This window comes from Calidris pugnax, unplaced genomic scaffold (assembly GCF_001431845.1).
Source record: "Calidris pugnax isolate Ruff unplaced genomic scaffold, ASM143184v1 scaffold24, whole genome shotgun sequence".
In the NCBI taxonomy this organism is placed as follows: domain Eukaryota; kingdom Metazoa; phylum Chordata; class Aves; order Charadriiformes; family Scolopacidae; genus Calidris; species Calidris pugnax.
Window position 1 is genome coordinate 33,778,934 of NW_015090922.1, and position 21,720 is coordinate 33,800,653.

The window sequence follows — 21,720 nt, forward strand, 5'->3', positions numbered from 1 at the left end:
CACAACTGTAATCTTGAAAGGCTTTTAAAAATTGAGTTTAATGTTTCTCATACTCTTCCAGTCATTCTTCACTCTAGAGAATTTGTACAGAAATTTCCAGTAAGAACTTCCCTCTTCCAGTGTATCTGGCAGCTTCTCTTTTCTCAGAGAGAGATGCTTGATGGAGGCTGCTCAAAGTGATCACTGTAAGAAAAGCATATTTTTTTTTTCCATCTCTCATGGGATTAAGGCATCATCTGTGCCTTCTGGTAGCGTGACTCAGCCTTTGCCCCTCCTTCTCTGTTGTTAGAAACGATGGAAATTGGTGTCTGCTTTAGACAGGACATTTCTGTATGAGTAACTGAATGGAATTGGATTAGGTACATTTTGTCAATTTAAGTGTTGAAAGGAAAGTTTTGCATATCTTGGAATATGAAAATTTAAACTGTATTATAAAGTATGGTTAAAACTTGATCCAAAACAGGTTGATTTGATCCAAATGCACAGGTAAAGGTGCCTAAGAAAGTGCAGTAACACTCTTGGGGGAGGAGGAGATTAATAAAAAATTTAAGTTCAGTCTACAGCCATTAGTAAAGAAGTATTCTTGATGTCATATGATATTCTTTCTACATGTGCAATACTTAATTTGGGCTGGTTTTAGCATCCCTAGCGTACACTTCAAATTATAAGGATTTTTAAGTAGATTTTTCTTTATACCTTTACTAAAGGAAAGATCAAATGGGGAGCTTCTGTTAATAAGACAATCTAAAGCCACAGTCTGCAGTATTCCAGTATTCAGCATGTTACTGGCATTAGCCTAATTGGTGCAGATATCCCTACGTGATTTACTAAAATTTTGTCTGTTACTGAAAATAGCCTCATAAACTGGTGCTATGGGGAGAGAGATATGAGCATAGTGAAGCCTGCTGCAAGTCATTTAGAAGGCACAATTTGTATTCTTTCGTTTCTTTCTTTCCTTTATTGTGAAACTGTGGTATATGCAGAAGCAAGTGCAACGCTTGCCAAAAAGGGAAAAACAGTCAGTGAATAAAAGATGCTGCGGAGGAAAAGGGAAGACTCCTTTCCCAATTTAAACATATAAAATAACCTCCCATCCTTACTCATTTGAACTGTGATTTCCAGAGCAGTTCTGAAGGTTCCTGCTTCTGTATTGGTGTAAGACTGTGACTCAAGTCAGTATTAATTCTATACAAGGACCAAATGATGAAAATGGCATCAAGATGTTGTAGTTTTAAAAAAAAAATATGTTTGGCATGATTAACTGAGATACAGTTTTTATGGTTTGGATTGCACAGTTGGGAAACTTTTTAGATTAGCAGTGTCCTCTACAGTTGAGGTTTCTAAATTAAAATATCAAACAACTTGTAGCAATGAAAAGTCATGTATTCAGTATACATCTTTGCTGCAAGTGTAATTAATGTTCAATAGGACCGACACAGATCTATTGTGACTATACTAAAATGTGCACAAATGCAGTAATGATTATTAGTATTTTTAAATAGAAGACAGTAATCTGGAGATGTTCAGCGAGAGATACTCATAAATTCTTCTAATGAAAAGTGCACATTTCAGTGACCACTTACATCAGCTACTGATGCTACTCCATGTCAGTATATCTGTTGCTTCCTGTGGATTGCTAGTGTGCCATAAAGAATATTTTATTCCTTTTCAGAGTAGTAGAGTACAGTTATGGTACAGCTGACTGCAGACAGTTTCTGCATCATATATTCAGTTATTCCATTTCTAATGTTGAAGAGGATTATTATTTTTTTCCAAAATGAGCAAAAGTACATGATAGGGACGCAGTAGTTTTAAAGGTTAGAAGTTCAGCTCTTAGCTCCTGCAGCAAAATGCTTTTAGCATTTTTTCCATTATCTGTCTGGAAAATTGCTCTGTTTTAACTGGTAATTTTTAAGAATTTTAATTGAACAATGCATACCAGGTAATACATTTTAAAAATAGTTAAACTAAGCTTAATCTGGTTAGGCTGTTAATTATCAGCAGGATTAACTTCGGCTAAAGTAAGATACCTTTAAGCAGAGACATGAATAATGAAACCAGTAATGGCAAAGTCTCAGGAATGATTGAAAGGATTTTGCATAAACAAGGTGGTAATTTAACCTCAAATAAGCTTCTTGGGGGATGTAGCATCTAAAATGGATAAAGGACTTTGTAAGAGCTATCCCTTTAATGCTCTTCAGAATCCGGAGGTTGTTACAATAGTTTGAAAGAGTGTGTTTCTTGCTTAAAAATAGCAACAATTAATTGCTATTTTGCATATTGAAGAATGTTGTGTGGAAGTGAATCCTCACAACTTGCACTAGTCACATGTCGAATAATACTGTGGATGGGTTTTGCCTTTGCTTCACTGCAGATGTTTGCTAGATTGATGTACTTTTTAGCAAGAATTAGTTTTTCATTTGAAATACTGAAAGTCAGCCAGCAAAGTTAGCCCACAGACAATGCCCAGCAGAGGTTGTTTGGTCACTCTTGTTATGAGGAAAAGCGTAGATGCTGTCGATACAGTGATTTTGTTTATACTTGAAGGTCTGCCAGCTCAGTTTTGTTGCTTTAATATCTAACTGTTGGTGGATCTGATCTGCTTTTCCAGTCCTTGTGTTGCGTACTCACCTTTGATACCTTAAAAACACTGGGTTGTATTTTTTGAGGGGTTCAATACATACCTACTTTTTTAGTCATTAATTTACATTGTCTCAGTTCCTGTAATGCAGTGATAAACAAGAAGTTTTTTGTTGCAATTTTTTCAGCATTTTTTTCCACAAAGGATCCCTATTTTTATTACAGCTGCCATACTATGGACTGTTAGGTGAATCTGTTAAAGATTTAAGTAGCTTAGGCTGATTTGTGGTGTTTGAAAGCATGAACATACATTGGTCTGCATGGGTTTCCATTTAGAAAGCAGTAGCAATTTTCCATTTTTAATGCATTTTAAAAGTATTATTTGGTGTTGCTGTTGTTCCCATGGATATTTGCAAGTGGATATTTTAAGCGCCATTAAAAAAAAATAAATTAAAAACCCCCAAATCTTATTGGTGTTTTAGAGAAGGCCAGATGCTTATCTAAGCATCCAGAACATCAGCAGATGGTGACATGGGAAACATGGTGTTCACTGGCAGAGGTTTATGCAGCGTGGGTGTGATGTTTGGATGTTTTAATTTCATTGTGGCAGGACAGCTGCATATCAGCATAACCATCTTTTCTGTCCTGGAAAAAAGAAAGCGACTGTCAAAAGGGTCATGTGCATTCAGTGGGTAGTGACGCTTAGAAAATTAACAGTCAGTACAATGTCATGCAACACTTGCAAAAGTATCAAAATGTAAAGTAAGTGCAAGAGGAAATCACAGAAAAACTCTACAAAGTAAATTCCTCTTTTCTAAGGATCAGGGTACTAAATTTTTGGGTTTCATGTTTTTGACAGAATGTCATTGTTGAAAGGGATAAATCTTAATAGACTATGTTCTTGTTTGGTAGGCTTTTCTGGTCTGTTCTCTTGGTGTTCTTTCTTCTTGTTATCAGAAAAATCTTTTGGACCCATTTTGCTTTCTTTTGTAAGTCTTCGCCCATAACAGCAGCCCTGTAGCAACTAACCCAAAATTTGGTACACAAGCCTTCATGAGCATCTTATTCTTTCATCTCCTTATTTAATAAAAGTAGCAAGAGTAGTAATTCTTCCATCCACAGATGTCAGAGTACTTTGCACGTGGTGATCAATTGTGGTAGTCAAATTGTCCGTGTTTGATATAGCTAAGTCTTGAAGATCAGGGGGTGACCTGAGACATCACAAGATGTCACAACAAAATGGTGTCAAGCACTGAAGAACAAGCAGGTGTCATTCATACTTTTAACTCCTCTCTTTTATTTCTTCACTGCATACCTTCACCTAGTGCCTTGTTTAACTCTCTGCCAAACTGACATGGCTGTGTGGTGTTTGGGGTGATTTTTTTGAAGAGATGGAGGTGGAAATTGTCAGATGAGCTTGTCTGGTGGATTTTTATCCTGATACCTTCCTCCTCACCAACCTTTAGATTTCATTTGCAATTACAGACTAAAATGTTCCATAGTTGCATGATTTCAGACATTGCTTTCTGGCACAAAAGCTGGCATAAACACTGTTTTTCTTTTCCTGACAACTGGAAGTGCTTTTTTCATTATTATTACTTGAACTTACCTGAGATCAGTATAGCTGTTCTTTTAAGAGATATTTAGAGGGAACAGATAAAACATAAAATCTTCTGAAATCACAAAAAATCCTTAGGTGTGCTTCATAAAATAATGATGGTGTCCCCCTACCCTTTCTCTAAAAACTGTTCTGCTTCTTCCTTCATTCCCTTTAGCAGTTTCACCAATGCTGTTATATTAAGTAACAAAAAATTCAGACTTATTTTGGACGTGCGAGTACTTGACTTGCCATTTTCTTCATTAGCAAAATGATGTACATAATGAAGAAAAAAAAAATTTTTTTGAACTTTCATTGAGATCACCAAAACAGTTTCTTAAAAATCACTACACCCCCTCCTTTTCTTTCTTTTTTTTTTTTTTTTAATTTATTTAATGAATGTTGCCCCTTTACTGGAGACTGACTTGTTGGTTTGCTAAGAATCCTCTTGCTTACACTCAGCTGTAGGAATTTCAAGTGTTCATTTCCAACTCTTTTTTTGCAGCAACTGTTTTAAACTCTATTTTATGTAAGGTTAAAGACTGGTTTATCATTCTACAAAACTTGAGGTATCAGATTGGTTGAAGAAAACGTGGCTGGAAGCCTGATGGTGCTAAAAATAACAAAGGTAACTGTTGGACTCCCTTTAGTTGGAGTATGCTTTCCTGACACTTGTTTGCATGAAATAGGAAGGTAACACTCGCATTTTGTGCAAGGCCACTTTGTCAACTTTTGAGAAGCTGGAAAAATTTCATAGCCAGGCAAGAGATGAAAGTGGCAGAGGCTGCCCAGAGAGGTGGCCAAGTGTCCATCTCTGGAGACATTCAAAACCCTCCTGGACATGTTCCTGTGCAACCTACTCTAGGTGGACCTGCTTTGGCAGGGGGGTTGGACTAGATGATCTCCAGAGGTCCCTTTCGACCCCATATCATTCTGTGATTCTGTGAGATTATCTGCATGTTCTCAAGCCAGAATAATTTCCGAGTGGTGGTAGTGAGGGTCTCTGTCCAGAGAAGATGTATTTAGTAGCTACAACCCTCAGTCATGGATTTTAGCTCAAGTTTAGTAGTGGGTACTTTTGGTCTTGGGGAGGTGCCTGTGGTATGTCACTTAAGATAGAGGTGTCTGCTGCCTTAGCATATATGTAACTGGGGTGTCAGCAGTCCAGGTGAAATAGAGGTGACTGGTGGAAAAAGTCCTGTGCGTACTGGGCAAGAGTTAAAGAAAGCTCAGTCTTGTGGCACTAACAAAGGCTGCAAGAACACGAGCTGAACTCCCATCAGGGCTCAGGGAAGCCAAGTGGAAGTTTAACTTGAAATTTATTGGGAGCCACGCATCACTGGGTCCACTGCTTGCAGATCACCTTTGCTTCAAACAAGCTCATCTGAAGATTAAATGAAACTTCATAAATTCCTTTTTTTGGCAGAATTAGGAGCCCATTGACCCTGACAGAACATAGAATTTCAAACCTACTGCTTAGGCCACCAAACTTTTTCTCCCTTTTCACTGAAAGATGGCTGTGTGGTTGTAGGTGACATTGTAGAATAGAACTTAATGAAGGAGAAGAACTGTCCGAGCTCGGCTTTCCTTTCACCTTTTCCCTCTGCTCAAGGTGATTTTAAATGCCTTTTTGAGTACGCTGTGTAATGGACAAGGCAGCAATTATTCCTTGTCAAATTTATGGTTACTTGATTATTTACATCAGCTGAAAGAGGCCAAAATCAATGAGAGCTCTTTTGTGCTAACAGTGGAACTTCATTTTATCCCTGTCAGAGACCTAATTTGCCTCAGCAACTGCTGTTGTCAAAGTAGGGCAGAGCCTCTTTCCCTGAAGACCTTAGACTAAAATTGCTAACGCTGCTCTCCTCTCTGGTGTCCTCGACAGACGGAAAACAGTCATACAGAGAAAACTAACTTTAATATTCACGAGTGATGTCTATTATTTTCTGGTCCTCCATCTCTGCACAAGTTTTAAAGTTGAACATTTTAATGTCATTGTCCCTCTTGAATCCCCCTTCTGAGAAAGGAGTGTTTGTGTTTTCATCATCAATCTTTTTTCCTACTATTCTGTAGAAATCTGCTGTACATGTTAAGCATTATAGACAGAAGGTCTATCTTAAAGTTATTTTCAGATATATAGCAGTTGGACTAGATGATCATTGTACGTCCCTTCCAACTGAAATTTTCCATTCCAATTCCATTCCTGACGAAGCTGTTTTACATTTTGTTTGGTGAATGTTATACAGAAATACTGCAGTTCACCAATTCTGTCAGCCTATAACATAGCTCTGAATGAAAGAGTGTCTGTGAGCATGTCTGATGGTGTGGCCTACGTACTACTTCAAGTTATTTTTATTTAAAAATGACTGACCATGGTGCTGCTAGTTATTTTTTCTATGTAGCAGGGCTTGAACCACCCCATGTTGGGATAATTTCAGTAGGACCCCGATATGAGCTCAGAACTTTATTCACTTTCAAATTCACTTGTTCCTTAAACTGTGATGGCCAGAGTCAGCTTTTATCGACTGCTGGAGGAGGAAAATGCACAACCCCTTACAAGGGAGAAATTCCTTTAGCAGGTGGTAGGTAATAGCAATGAAGACTTATTTGTTTTTGGAAGTGTCTGACACAGTAAAAAGAAGCATTTCTCATTTACAGTGACTTTTTGGAGCTATAGAATACCATTCCTTGATGGGTTTCATTTTCTTGTGGGCGAGCTTTAATTTGTGTTTGTTGTAGATTTAGTTGTATAAACGCTAGGCTTTGCTGAGATGCTTAATGCCTTTAAGGTCCACGGTCTCAAGGGGACCTGCAAGTGCTCAGCACCCTTGACAGATGATCCAAGATTGTTTTTAAGAAATCTGCTCCTTTACAAATCTGCTTGCTTTTTGCATAACCTCTTTTTATGTGTGGGTGAGAAGCATGGAGGGGAGAAAAACCATGAGTGCACAAACATGTGGATATTATTTATTCCTTGGTAGTTATTGGGGATCGTCAGAGAGTTGGTCTGTGATGACAGTTAGGACGTATGGGAAATGCCAGCAACCTGAAGATCTATTCAAGGCTGGTCTCAAAATCCCTTCCTTGCTTTTTTAAGGAAACAATGGCTAAGCGTGAAAGGTCATAGTTTTCACTTTGTATTAGTAAGGTTACTTGCATTTTGGTTTTTTGCTGCTGTTTTTCTTAACCACAGAACAGTAATGTAGCTTAATATTTGGATAAGTCGCTTCCATTAACAGAGTGTATTTTTATATGTGATTGCAGAACAAGCAAGATGTGTTGAAAAAGGGATTTAGAGAGAAATGCAGAAAAGGAATTTAGTAAGAAATGCAGCTTGCACACTTGTCTCATTCTTTCTGCCCTGAAATTATTATAGCTTCGTTCCACAAAATATGCCAAAGACACAGGTCTTTTCTTCAGCTGAATAGGCTTCAGGTTTTTGCTTTTTCTCCTTCCTGGCATTCCTTCGTTTTGCATGTTTTAGTGAGTTACCTTTTGCCATGTTGAACCTTTTTCACGTTACCAGTGAATGGCTGATTAAGTCCAAACTTCTCAAGTGGAAGCTCTGGCACCAGAACAGACTTGTTCTGGGAATACATACAGCTCTGGAGAGTTCAGTTCTCAGCCTTCACCCAGTTTGTGCCACAGCTGGGGGAAATGCAAGGGGCAAGTGCCTCTGCCTTCTGCAGCTCCTGGGGTCAGTGTATTTGAAATGTGTGTGCTTACCATGGGTGCTACCAATCGTGCTGTACTGCTGTGCTCACTCTTGCTCTTCTGTGCTGGTCCACAAAAGATGGATCATGTGCTGGTCCATTTTAGTGCTTATTTATTCCATGCAGAGATGCATATGCAGTGGGTTCCCCCACCCCCACAATTTAATGGAAATTCCTTTTCTGGTTTTTTTTTTTGTTGGTTTTTTGTTTGTTTGTTTGTTTTGTTTGCTTCCTCTCTGCCTTCTCTCTTCATTGAGACTTTAAACACACAGAAAGTCCAACAGAATTTGGTCCTACATGGATCAAACGTTAGTGCAGGTATAATGGTATCTCTTCTTCAGCAGCATGACTGTCAAGTATATTTTTTTTCTTACTCAGACCTGCAGTTAAACAGTTCTACTCTAAGTTTTCAGAATTCCAGCTTTTTAAAAAAGCACAATATGAATTAACGTAAAAAAGTGGATATTTTTAAGGTTCTCTTTTGCTCAAATTTTCCTGTATGCTGGGCAGTATTTATCAGTGCAAGCCAATTTTTTTGTGACGCTCCCAAACCCACCTTCAAGAAGTCAGTACCTGAATAAAAGCCAATGTGGGTCGAGTTGCAAATACCATAAGGTGACCCAGTGCTCTTGTGTCCTTGTGAAGCTGACTCTAACCTTCATTCTACGCTTTTATGTGCAAATCTTCAGCTGCCTTCCTCCAGCACAGGCGCCTCTGAAAAGTGGGTGGGTTCCTTGACTTTAAATGAGAGTTAAATGAGAATAAAAGCATACAATAATTCAGTGGAAATGGAGATTCTGACCAATGTTAAACAATGAAAGCGCCTGAATAAATTTGGAAAACCTATTCGTTTCTCCTAAAGTAACTAGTAATAAAATGGGGCTAGAGAAGCCGAAGGCACATTGTATTTAAATAAGCTTCTTGTTCAAGCCAGAGCTAAAGCTGCAGTTATGGATAATGCAGCTTACATTTTATTTCAAGAGTAAAGATTATATTATCATAATTTCAATTGTAAATGCTCTTTACTTTTGTCAACAGGCCACTGATAAGATCTCTATGTGAGCTTCTTAGTTGACAAAATGGCACAGCATGCAGAAGGGTAATAAACCTTCTGCGAGGAAATTCGGTTCAGTGCTTAATAACTTCAGTCAGATGGGATATTTCAAGAGAAAATCGTGCTTGCAGCTGTAGCACTAAGAAAAGCAGCAGTGAGTTCCAAGTCCCTCTGTGTGAGAGGGCTCACAGCCCTTGGCAGCCTCCCTTCTTGCACCAATGCCTGTTCCCCAAAGCCCCTCATTTCCCAGACCGAGGGGTGACAGTGTCCCCCTGAGAGCAAGGCAGCAGCGTTCCTTGCGTGCATCCACCTGTTGCAGAAGGCTGCCCGTGGGGCTGGCAGAGATGGTGGGCACAGCCCGTTTTGGCCTTTGCTCTTTGCTTTGATTTTGAGCATGTAAAAGAGGGCAATTAAGGCTTTCCCGTTCCCTCTCTCTCCTCCTCTCCTTTCCCTCCCTTCTCTCTCCTCAATAAACAGATTTCCTCCAGTTTTTAAGCGTTTTGTGAGTGTATCCTTTGAAACATTAATTACTGCCAACAGCTTGTTGAGTTTGAGAACACACTGAGAATATTCATTCTAGTTCTTTTCCTTCATCCCTGTTGATCCCACGATGATTTATTGTAATTTAAACAATTATTCTTTCACCTGATGACCTCTCCCCACCTGGGAAGGAAAAACAAGGAAACCCAGGGATGGAAATATAAACAGATTTAATAGAATAATACTAAATAATTAACGTTAATAACACTAAAGAGTCAATATTGATCCCAATACTAATATAAAATATACAAGGCTAATACTCAGCCAGTTGTATCATCAGGAAGCTGTGACTTAATATAAAATATACAAGGCTATCCTGATGATACAGCCAGTTGTATCATCAGGAAGCTGTGACTCCCAGCAGGGACAGCAAATGTCAGACACTGCCAGCACTTCGGGTTCAGGAGGAAGGGAAGGGCTCAGGGGTCCAGCACCGGGGCAAGAAGTTCTCAGGATCACAGCCATCATAGAAGAGAAAAAAATTTCTCAGTGAACTTTCCCATTTATCTCAAATGTGACATTCATGGTATGAAATAATCCCGTTGGCCAGCTTGGGTCAAGTGCCTGGGTCTTGCTCTTCCTATCCTCATACCAGACAAGGCTCGAAAACACTGAGAGTTTGAAACCCACATACTATAGGTGGCTTTGAAGTAAATGTTTTCACAAATTCAGACACTAGAGTCTTCTAGAAGTGAAGTTTTATGAAGCATTAGAAAAGACCATGCTGAAAAATAGAACTACTGAAAGAGAAATCAATTGTGTCACTCACACCACGAGAATTCCACAATATGTTTGGGTTTCCTGGAACACAGCTGTTCCTACCCAACAACACACCTAAGGGAGGTTTGATCTCAGTTTTTTTTTTCATTTTTTCTTTTTTATACTTGGGGAGTGGCAGGGCTGACTTCAGAAGTGCCACAGATGCCAAAAATGAAGTCCACAGACGCCACAGACTTAATCTTTGGCAGCTATCTGCTTTTCTGTGTTTTGTACTGGGTAGCCTTTAGCCAGAAAATCAGTCTGGTAAACTGACTGTGGTTATTGGAATAAGCTATCAAATACAAAGCATGGTTATAAACCAGCTGTTAAGGCAGACCTGTGGCCATTCCAGCCCAAACCACAACACTGTAGAAGTTCTCAGGATCACAGCCATCATAGAAGAGAAAAAAATTTCTCAGTGAACTTTCCCATTTATCTCAAATGTGACATTCATGGTATGAAATAATCCCGTTGGCCAGCTTGGGTCAAGTGCCTGGGTCTTGCTCTTCCTATCCTCATACCTGACAAGGCTCGAAAACACTGAGAGTTTGAAACCCACATACTATAGGTGGCTTTGAAGTAAATGTTTTCACAAATTCAGACACTAGAGTCTTCTAGAAGTGAAGTTTTATGAAGCATTAGAAAAGACCATGCTGAAAAATAGAACTACTGAAAGAGAAATCAATTGTGTCACTCACACCACGAGAATTCCACAATATGTTTGGGTTTCACACAGCTGTTCCTACCCAACAACACACCTAAGGGAGGTTTGATCTCAGTTTTTTTTTTCATTTTTTCTTTTTTATACTTGGGGAGTGGCAGGGCTGACTTCAGAAGTGCCACAGATGCCAAAAATGAAGTCCACAGACGCCACAGACTTAATCTTTGGCAGCTATCTGCTTTTCTGTGTTTTGTACTGGGTAGCCTTTAGCCAGAAAATCAGTCTGGTAAACTGACTGTGGTTATTGGAATAAGCTATCAAATACAAAGCATGGTTATAAACCAGCTGTTAAGGCAGACCTGTGGCCATTCCAGCCCAAACCACAACACTGGTTTTTTTTTTTTTCTCATGTCCATCTAACCCTGCTGAGCTCAGAGTTATCTCACGAGAGTGACTAAGAGTGAAGTTTGACCAAACATCTTCCTATCTCTCTTTCATGGGCCCCTAAGAAAAGTTAGACTGACGACTGAATAGTATACTGTAAGGTAAAACCAAATTAACCCTGAAAAGTAACTAAAGAAGCTTTTTTTTGCTAGTTTGACACTTAAATAAGTGAACATGAATTTGTTACTAGCAATCGCATACCACAACCTTAAAAGAAACAAGACAGGAGCTGTATGGTGTATGGTTTTGGAGGGTGCATCTAAACAGGTGCTTCTTAGTGAGATTTTACATTCATTTCTTACTCTGGTAAATGCCGGGAATCATTTTCAGAGACTGAATTATTGAACAACTTAAAAAAAAAAGGAGGGGGGCAGTGGAAAGCAAAACAACTGGTCTCAAGCAAAGATGACAAGCCAGTCAGACACTGCAACAAACACTTCTTGCTGTGGGAGATGCTAAATGATCAGCAGCGTGACATGAAAGGCTGCTCTCAACCATCCCCATACTTAAGAGCATATGGTATTCCCTTGGAAGCCCTTAGATAGTGAAGTTTTGTTGGAAGCTTTAATGGAGGGATAAGATTTAAAATCCAGCAACAAGAAAACATACAGTGACTGTTCCCTTGATGCCTCCTGAAGGGTGAAGTCTTTTATTTACTGTTGGATGAGGTTTGTCTCTGCTTTCTGTAGTGCTTTGTAACTGCTATGGAAGCTTATTTTCAGTCAGAAACATAGCAATTTTTAACAGGATCTGTGCAATTTGGACTTCACCTTTACTTTTTTTTTTTTCATTTTTTCCTCACTGATTAAACAAGACTAATTCATTTCTGATTACATGTGCATATAAAAGGACATGAATAACAGAACGGTCACTCCTGCATGTGGAGAACTCTCTCATGTCCCTTATATGTGTTTGAGTTCTAGGCAATGAACAAGAGAATGATATTTCCCATTTTTGTATCAGCTAGAAAAATAGAATAATTTCTCTCTTAACGGCATAGAACATTTGTGGTCCTTGATCTGAACTTAGATTTTTAAGGCTTTTTACATCAGCTGCAACAATGATTTATTAAGTACTTATGTAACTTCTTTGGATTAAGAAAAAATCTAAAAAAAAAAAATTCTTTTTGTGTTCAGTGGAGATGGAGGTAAAGAAATTAGGTATGACGTAAAACAGAGAAGTTAAAAAAAATTTTAAAAGCTCATAAACAGAAACTCAAATGAACCCTAAAACCTCTAATTTTCCTCTTTCTTCTGATGCACAAAATACTCGAAGTTCTGCTTGATAGCCCTTGAACACACAAAAACTGTCATGTTTATTTACATGTTAGCTATGTTTAAAAAAAAAAAAAAAGTTAAGTGTAGCTTGAATTACCTGACAGTTTTAAAATCTGTTTGTCCTGGCAAACAAAAAATATCAGCATGCATTCAGTGGTTGTCATCAGTTGACCCTATAGTACGTACTTATGGCCATTTACTTTAAAGCTGATAAATCTTTCTGTTTCATAAGTCTTTTAATTCTTTACTAACATAGATTATTATTCAGGTTGTCTTCTATTCCATTATCTTTCTACCTTGCTTTTCAGATTCTGTATTTGGGGAAGATGCTAAGTAAAATCTCAAGAGATAACAAATGAGCCAGAACATGTCTTGCAGTTATAAAGTATAAATGTATTTGTTATGAGGGTATTTAGGCTATAAGATCACCTTCCTGTTTATGAGGAGATGTGATAAGCTTTTGTGACCAAAGATCAAACGTGAATTTCCTAGAAAGTGTACAATGTGTATTTCCTGAACAGTCTTTTTAATTCTGACGGAGGATTTTAAGTGCTGTAGTGATGTTGTGCGTTGTATCTCTAGAGCCAAATGTGGTCGCTGTATTTACAGTGTCAAATGTAACTTCAGCAGTGGTTTGGAGCAAGGGCATGAGGTGGTTTTGGTGTTACAAAAGGGCTTTTTTTTTTTTGCAGAAGTTTTATGTCCTAATCGCTTGGTGGCAACTTGATTAATGGAATTTACCTTAACTATTTTCCTTGTCAGTGAAGCATTTACTGAATTTGGTAATAACCAGATGAGTTGCTTCCTTTTCGTAGTGCTTAATGCTGAAAAAAGGATTCTTCTGAAATAAATATGATTGAGAGCATTCATTTAGCTGTATAATGGACATGACATAGATCAAAAAGTTAATGGAGACACAGATGCGTGCTAGGAAACTAAATGGAAAACAGTCAAGCTAGTTGGCTGAAAACGCTTGAGACTTCAATTCTTTCTCCTTAGTTTTGTAACTGTACTTCTCTCTAATCTTTGATAGCTATACAAACTTATTACTGTGCCCAGATTCTTTCCAGGACAGAGTAGGGAAGATGGGTGTCACCTGCCAGAGCAGTCACTGGGAGCTTACTCCAAGGAAAAGATGTGCCAAATATGCTTAATGGGATAAAGTTCAAAGAGGAGAAAAATAGCAAGTATGAGCATACTGGGCTCAGTTATGCCTTTCCTGTAGCAGAGCTGTCGTAGGTGTAGGGAAGCAGTATGGCTGTGGGGCACCGGTACCTGGAAGTGATTATAAACTTGGGAATGATAACATCTGCCAGATACTGAGGGACAGGCAGCTGAGCAGAGAAAAGGATTTACTGTAACTTTTAAAAGACAGTAAATCTTCTCCCTTACTTGTCCTGTGCGTGGGAGGATGGTGGTTTCTTACCCTCTCATTCACTATTTAGAAGTTCTTGCTAGGAACAGATGAGGGCTTTCATCAGTACCTACAGCACTGTGTGACTTGCATGGAGGAGCTGTGGAAATGAGCTTCTCTGCCCTCTTGTCCCTCTTCTCCAGTCCTTGTGGTGTGTTCTCCCATTCTTACATGCTTTACACAACTAACTTGATGCACCTCGTTTCAGAAAAGTCGCAACTACTTTTTAGAGGGTTACTCTCTGAAACTTTGAATTGCTACTCTTCTCCATTGAGGTGTCGCTAAGCAATAATTTGGTGTACCTGACAGCTTCAGTGCTATCATTACCCACTAGATGTGGCAAAAAGGAATGTAATTTATTTGTTTAAATTACATAACTACAGAGTTGGCTTAGGGGATCGTTACACAGTTAGTGAAAAGAACGAATACTCCTTCCAAGCTGCAACCTTAATCTTATGGTGAGTTTTTAGGATTTAATTCCGTGGTTTGAAAGTGAATTTAGATGAAGACGAGGTCATCCTATAGTATTAGTCATATGGCTTTTAAAGTAAGCCCTCCATGACATGCTACAACTCTTTATCTACTCAAAAAGTATAGTTCAGTTTGGTTGGTGAGGCACTGTGGGCTGATGCTTTGATGCAGTTTCCTCAGAATGAAAAGATTTAAATTCAATTTTAATGGAACATCCCTGTACTCCAGGGCCATTGATCTTTTTTTTAGTGAACATTGAAAACAAACAAAACATCCCCTTTTTTTTTGTAAATTAAAATTATATACCTTGGTATTTCTTGCCAGGTTAGGAGATTGACTCCTGTGGTTTGATAGAACTGTTTAGATAGATGTCCATTTGCTATATTCACAAGAGTAATTTTCTAATGGCTGTTCCACCATGGCATGTTAAAGTTGATATAAAAGCACATTTCCTTATAAAAGTTGTAAGGAATCTGACTTCATAGACAAAAAGTTACTTCAAGTAATACAAGTTACATACTTTATACTCTTTATAAATACAGGAGTTCATATTGCTAATGGTTATGCTAGAAATTCAAAAGGCAGTTGTTTCTATATAGCAAAGCCTGCCTAGTATTTAGACATAGAATTAAAAATTTATGGCTGAAAAGCTTACAACTGGAGCGATTTCTTATGGCTGAGATGAGAGTTTGCATTGGATCCAGAGAGTCCCAGTTCCCAGTGGCTTTCAAAAAAAAAAAAAAAATCCCGCAAAAAACCAAAACCAACAAGATCCAGGTAATACTTTTCCTTCCTACAATATCAAGCCACTTAGTTAACTGAGACTAAAAGATATGCATAAAATAATATACAGGCAGACGGAGTCAAAAGGTTGTGCTTGGGTATCTTATCCTTGGAGTGTGGCAAAATGATAAATTATGCAGCAAAAAATGTAACAGCACTATATCCTTTTAGGTACTTGAGTCTAATGTCATTGCTTAGAATTAAAGTAGGAAGAGACTGCAATATGTTATTTGAATGAGATTTTAGTTAGTGCTGTAGAATTTAAGATGGTCTATCAATTATTTATGATAAACTCTGAAAGCAAAATATGATTTTCTTGGTCTTTCCGCTATTTGGATTGAGTACTCATCAAAAAATTACTGAATTTATCAGCTTTTCATTGGTCAGTTTTAGTATCTTGAGAGATGGGTATCCTTTACAAAGTAATAAATACATAAATAACGCTGCCTTCTTTTAGAAAATGATTTTAAAGATGTGTATTTAATTGTCACATGTATTATGCATGGATTTAATGAGGCTTTTCTCAGACTAAGCTGTCAGGGAGCTAGTAAACTTCTCATCACAGTCAAGAAAGTCTTAAGGAAAACTCCATTTTCAAATTGGGCTGAAATATTGAAAGTCCCATATTTTTAACTTAGGAAACTAGATTCTTACTCTGGGTGTGGGTTAATGCAGCCTCTAGAATCTTTTCCTTGGGTGTGCTGCTTTCTCCGTCTGTCATGTTGTATCTCCACTAGACTATCACTCGGTTTTGTTTCACCCTTTTTAATAAGAAAGTTAATAAGTACATCTAAGACAATTTCTTTGTTTTGTTTGTCTGCAAAGAGAGCAGAGTTAAAGATGCTATTAAAGACAGGAAGACCATGAGGTGCCTCATGTTTTGCTTATTTCCAGCGTGAGCACTGCAAGCAAGTGCTGGCATCTTATACCTGAAGAAGGAAAGCCAAGAGGAAAGACAGTTAACAATCTTAGCAGGAGGCTTCCCCAGTGAACTCTTTATAGACTGTCAATCAATAGGAACGCTTTATTTAGTCACTAGTAATAACTAGGAACTAACAACTTCTCCATGAAATTCCTGTCTGGCACGGAAGCCAGATTTCATCCATACTCCCTGCTGCCTCCCTCGTTCTGTCAGTTAGAGTTAGGATTAAAACCTTCATGTTCTGGCCAGTCCCATAAGTGGAATTTAAGTCTCAGTCTCTTGTACTGTAAATTTCTTAATGACTCCATGCCTGAAATGGATGCCATGATAGTACTTTTCCTTCATACTTCCCTTTGACATCTAATCTCTTTTACATATACTCGAAGTATGAGATACTTCCTTGGGTTTTTGTGTTCTCAGCACATTTGAAATGTTCTGCTTTTAGGTTTGGAAGCTTCTGGGAAGTTCAAAGAAATTAAAACACACAACTTATATTCCGTTCCAAAAATTATAAAATCATGCTTCATTCATAAAGCTGAAAGTTGTCCAAACAAGACCAGATTGGATGGGACTTGGAGTAACCTGGTTCAGTGGAAGGTGTCCCAGCCCATTGCAGGGGTTTTGGAACTCTATGATCTTTAAGGTCCCTTCCAACCCAAACCATTCTATGATTCTATGAAAAGTAAGAGGGGGGGAAAAAAACCGCCACCAAGCCACCTGGTCCTTTATTAATTTTTCATGGCAGTGCAACATTGCCTGTCACCAACACTACATCATCTCATCTGGAATCCTAACAAATTTTATTCTTCAGATTTAAAGTCTCGTCTCATGCCCCGTTTTCTGAGGAAGGCCACAGTCTGTCTGTGCTTACCTGATCCAGAACTCCGTCATTGAGTACGACAGATACTGCACAGAGCAAACCACTGTATAATACTGGCTGATCCATGTAAAAATACCTTCCCAAGACAACGTGATACGCTTTAGTCTTAAAGAAAAAAAATGAAGAAAAAGTCAAACCAGTGCAGTGCCTTGGCTCTAAGATCCAGGAACTCTGCAAACCCTTTCATGTAATTCATAATCTGCATTGCAATCACCACTGTAATAGATACCTAATTGGTAATTCGGGCAATCATATTTATGTGACTTTTGTCTTTTCCTGCCACTTGTTTCTCTTTATTGTAAGAGCTTGATTTGTCCGTCTGTCTTGATGAATTCACGGTCCTTGGGGTACTATATCACTTGAGTGATTTGGCTTCTGGCAGAGGTTATCAATGAAACTGTGCTGGAAGATCTCTCCATAGTGAAACCCTGGTGTTGGGTTCAATTGATAGTGAGCCTCAGTGTAAGACCGACCTTGCTGGAGCTGTGTCTCAACTCTGTCTTGTAAATGCTGACCGGCTGTAGGTGGAGGGGGCCAGCTCTCCCTCCTGCTCCCATCAGATTGACACCAGGTATTTTGCAAGGCAGGAGAAAATACCACAGTGCTTTTGAACAAGTGAATTTTTTTGTGTTCCTGCCTGGAGCTGCATGTCTTGAGTGAAACCAGGATGTATTGATTTGCTGTAACCATCTATTGACCTCTGTGTCCTTTACATCTGAGTCACACAAGGGAACGCTATTCTTTTTATCTTTTTGTTGTTGTTACTCGTTGTTGTGAGTCATATAAGATATATGTGTGCTCTGTGTGTAAACAGCCTGCTTCATTCACTCCTAAGGTTCTTGCTGCTGTGTATTTTTCCATTTTTCTTTCAGAAAAAAATCTTCTTTTCTCCTTTCTTTAGTTCATATTCCAAAGTCCAATTGTGCTTAGCATGACAGTTTTCTTGCATTTTTTGCACATCATCTCAAGTATGAAGCCATTTCTTTATAGTGTCTTTGCACATGCTTATTTTGCAGACTAAAGTCTCAAAGACTTTTATCTTTTCTGAAATTGAATTTTAGAGGTGTGTGTAAGATCATCTCCAAGTTGATCAGATATTTTTCCTTCCAGAGGTAATGGAATATTTTTTGTTTCGTTACTTAGTTTTGGTGTCATTGATTCCGCTGGTTCACTTGTTTGCAGGAGGCTAACATTCAGTTACTTCTGGATTTATACTTGATTAAAAGTAGTGGTTTTTTAGTTGATTCTTTACAGTATTAAGTTTTTAGATGTTCAATTCTGTTGTTAATTTTATAATCTCTGCATTAAGTGTCTTGCTAAATGTTGAGGCTCTTAAGCCTGGATTTGCAGGGAGTTTAATTCAGAACCCACTCCTAAAAACAGTCGCTAGCGAATGTGACTGTAGTTGTGTGTCACAGGCTGCTGTGCTGACCTGCCTCTTTCTACCATTGATGAATGTGCTTTTCTGTTGATGGTCCTTGCATTTTGCAAGCTGCCAGTAGCAATGTTACCAATGGCTATGAAGTGCTGTTCCCTGGTTATATTATTTTAATGCAGTTTTATGTTATTATTTAAGACATGAGTAAGTGCATAAAATTGCTCTACTACCAAAATGTAACAAGAAGCTCCATCGCACGTGACCTTCAGCAGTGCCTTGAATGCATCAGCAGTACATTGCTCTCCAGTGTCTTAAATTCCCATGTGTGGATCTTAGTCTCTACAAGAATGTTCTGGAAGTGTTTGTATGATCCAGCATTGTCATGTCTACAGGACTGCTGCCTTTATATGTAGAGGCTACATTAAATGTATGTCGGTGTAGAGCTTATTTCAGTGACTGTGTTTTATTTTTCTTCTACAAATGCAGAATTTCTCAAATACTGCAGCGTGCTTTCATGAGAAAGGGCCACTGAAAAAGTTGTTATTCAGTAAAATTTTCAAAGCCTTTTTACTGGAAGCATTGGTCCAACATTGTGAATGTATATATATTTTATTACCTTTTATAGAATTCTGCAAAATGATAGCTATTCACCTCAGAAAGCATTTTCATTTGCATCTAATAGTAATGAAAGATCAAGAATGTATGATTTTTTGATGACAACAGAAAATTGGGAAGCAAGTTATCGAAGTGTGGAGCCTGAGAATAAACATAAAATTAATGTGTACATGGAGTTATGAAACCTCATTATAATCCAGCCTGACACCCATTTTCATTTCATGTGCACTAGCACCTCTGAAGTAGATTTAAATGCTGTTTTCTTCCTGTTTTAAAAGGTTGTGGGTTTTTTTTCTGCAAGAGCAGCAGAAAGAAGCCTTGGTATGTTTGGGAATCAGGATCCACACTTTGTGTCTGTCTTTCAGGAAAAGAGAGAGAGATTCTCAGTTGGAGATTCTAGTTAAATCTCTTGCAGGATGATTGTACTTTCTCACTGTAATGTGTGTTTTTCTTCCTTCTGTAAATGGTTAATTTAGAAAAGAACATTTATTTGAATATGATTTTAGATACTGTTGCATTATTTGCTTCTAAAAGAATTGGAATAAATGCAGACAGTTTGTAGTTACCCTGTTGGGCAGTAAAGCTGGTCTAGTTCTGCCACCTTTGTTTGGAAAACTTTTCTCAGTTTATTTTGCAAGCACTTCAGCATTTTGTGTAATATGCCCACATAAACATACATACAGGCAGCAAAGCACAAGTAAAATAAGCAAAAATCCTGCTACTGCCAGTATTTTTATTTTTTTTCCTCCAGAGATTTTTCTTAAAATCCTCACCCATCCTGGCTGTATCAGTATAATCCACTGGCTGAGAATAATTTTAAGGACAGTTTTGTCTTCGGTGGCTTTATTGGTAATTCATAGTGGGGTGAAATAAAAAGAAAGTAAAAGCAGCATGTGATTCCCACCGTGGTCGTAGGAGAAATAGTTGCAATGGGTTTTGCAAGTGGTGGATTTGTTGGCTTGGTTTTAATTACACGTTTTCTGACTTGCTGGCAAGTATTACTGGAGCTCGTTTTGGCGGTTGAAGTAATGTGTGGTTGTACGGAAAGCATTAATAGTAGCTTAAATGGGCCTTCACATGCACAGAGGGTTTCCAGAGGGAATGGTTGGAAGTGATTTCCTAGTAGCCACCCTCGGGGTGTCAGGTTTCCCGCGGGCGGGCGAGCAAAGGCTCCTGAAAACAATCTGCCTGCGCCAGAGTCTGCCCTCCTGGGCGGCAGCGGGTGCCCGTGGGCTTCGTGGAGCACCGGTTGCTTTTACAGCTCCAAAACCTGCTAAATAGGGACTAAACAGCTGCCTTTCCCCTTCAGGAGGAAAGAAAAAAGGGTGAATTGAGGGTTTTTGGTCCAGGGTTTATGCAGCCTTAGGGGTGGCAGTGGTTTTCCAGCGGGGAGGCCTCCAGGAAGGGGGTGTGTGTTTGGCGTCAGAGCAGCACCAGGGCTGCTGGAAGGGAGGATGCTGATTACAATAATAAACAAATGCAGGCAATAGATTACTGCACGGCTGTTAGAGCAGACAGGACCAAAGGAGAAGATCCCCAGCAAAGCCTTTAGACGTTGCAGCAGGATCCTTTGGTGGTGTTATTTTTTTTTTTTTCCTAAACAAAGGAAATGACTTTTTAGATTTCTTTTAATGGGCCTTGCCTGTTTGACGGTGCAGCATCCCCTGGGCAAAGCGAAGAGGGAAAAGGGCTGGAGGTGGCTTGGTTACTGCCATAGCAACACCAGCCTGCTGGTGGCCAGCTGTGAGGAAGGCAGGGGGAGGAGAGGTGGCCTCCTGTCTGGTCATGCTGCTGTGGTTCCTAGGCTGAAGTGTGCCTCATCCCATTTCAACTTCTCTGAAAAGCTGGCTTTTGGTGCTTCCTATAAACAGAAGTTTCTCTGGGGATTTTTCTTCTTCTTCTTTTTTTTTCTTTGTATTTTTTTTCCCCCTGAATGGAGCAACACGGAAGGACTTGCTCCTCCTCACTACCCTCTACATCTACCACACAGCAGCAGAGCATACTTGCTCGGTGTAATTGAGACCAAACGTTGAGCTTGAGGTCTGAAAGAAGCACTTGGAGCCTGCAGGCCATTGCTGAGGTGAGCTGGAGGCAGTCTTGGCCAGGCGTGGAGACAAGGAGATCCCCACAGCGCCATGGGGCCAGGCTAATCCTGCGAGGAGCATCGCCCAGCGTCAGCGGCTCAGCCCCAGGTCTTCAGCCCGTGGGAAGGAACGGGGACAGGGAGGCTGTGACAATGGTGCTGCCTGAACTGCCCGCGGGGGAACACAGCCCAGGACAGGGACACGTGCAGGAGCTCTTGGAGAGTTTTGAGATAGCATAGGTGCAGAAAGAGAGAAGCCTTTTGAAGGTTATAGACCTGGCTTGGAGGACGTACCAGGAAAATGCAGGCTTCAGGAGACGCTTCATGATGATTGGCCTGAACTTCAGTTTGCGTGAGCTGCTGACGAGATTTGAAAAGGTATGATAAGCACAGTTTCATATACTTACGCCTTTAGAAAAGGTTATGCCTTTGAAAAATACACAATAAAAAGGGCAGGTTGATGTTGATCTTCGGAGGTTTTCTTGTGTTGCTGTTAAGGTCCTTGTGTGACCCCTGTGGCCTCTCAAATATGGAAGTCTACTGCTGCTT

The 21,720-nt window shown here is 39.2% G+C and overlaps 1 protein-coding gene across 6 annotated transcripts in view; it reads left to right on the forward strand.

Annotated features, from left to right (window-relative positions):
* UTRN (utrophin) overlaps positions 1-21,720 on the forward strand; it is a 379,666-nt gene that overhangs the window by 225,497 nt on the left and 132,449 nt on the right. Inside the window, exon 1 of one of the 6 annotated variants that reach the window (XM_014950833.1) lies at positions 21,428-21,549. The exons of 4 other annotated variants lie outside the window; for them this stretch is intronic. In XM_014950833.1, the coding sequence (XP_014806319.1) occupies positions 21,496-21,549 (54 nt within the window). In that variant the 5' untranslated portion in view covers positions 21,428-21,495. Of the gene's footprint in view, positions 1-21,427; positions 21,550-21,720 lie in introns of those variants that run through there. One more of the 6 variants, XM_014950834.1, reaches the window with a different exon arrangement.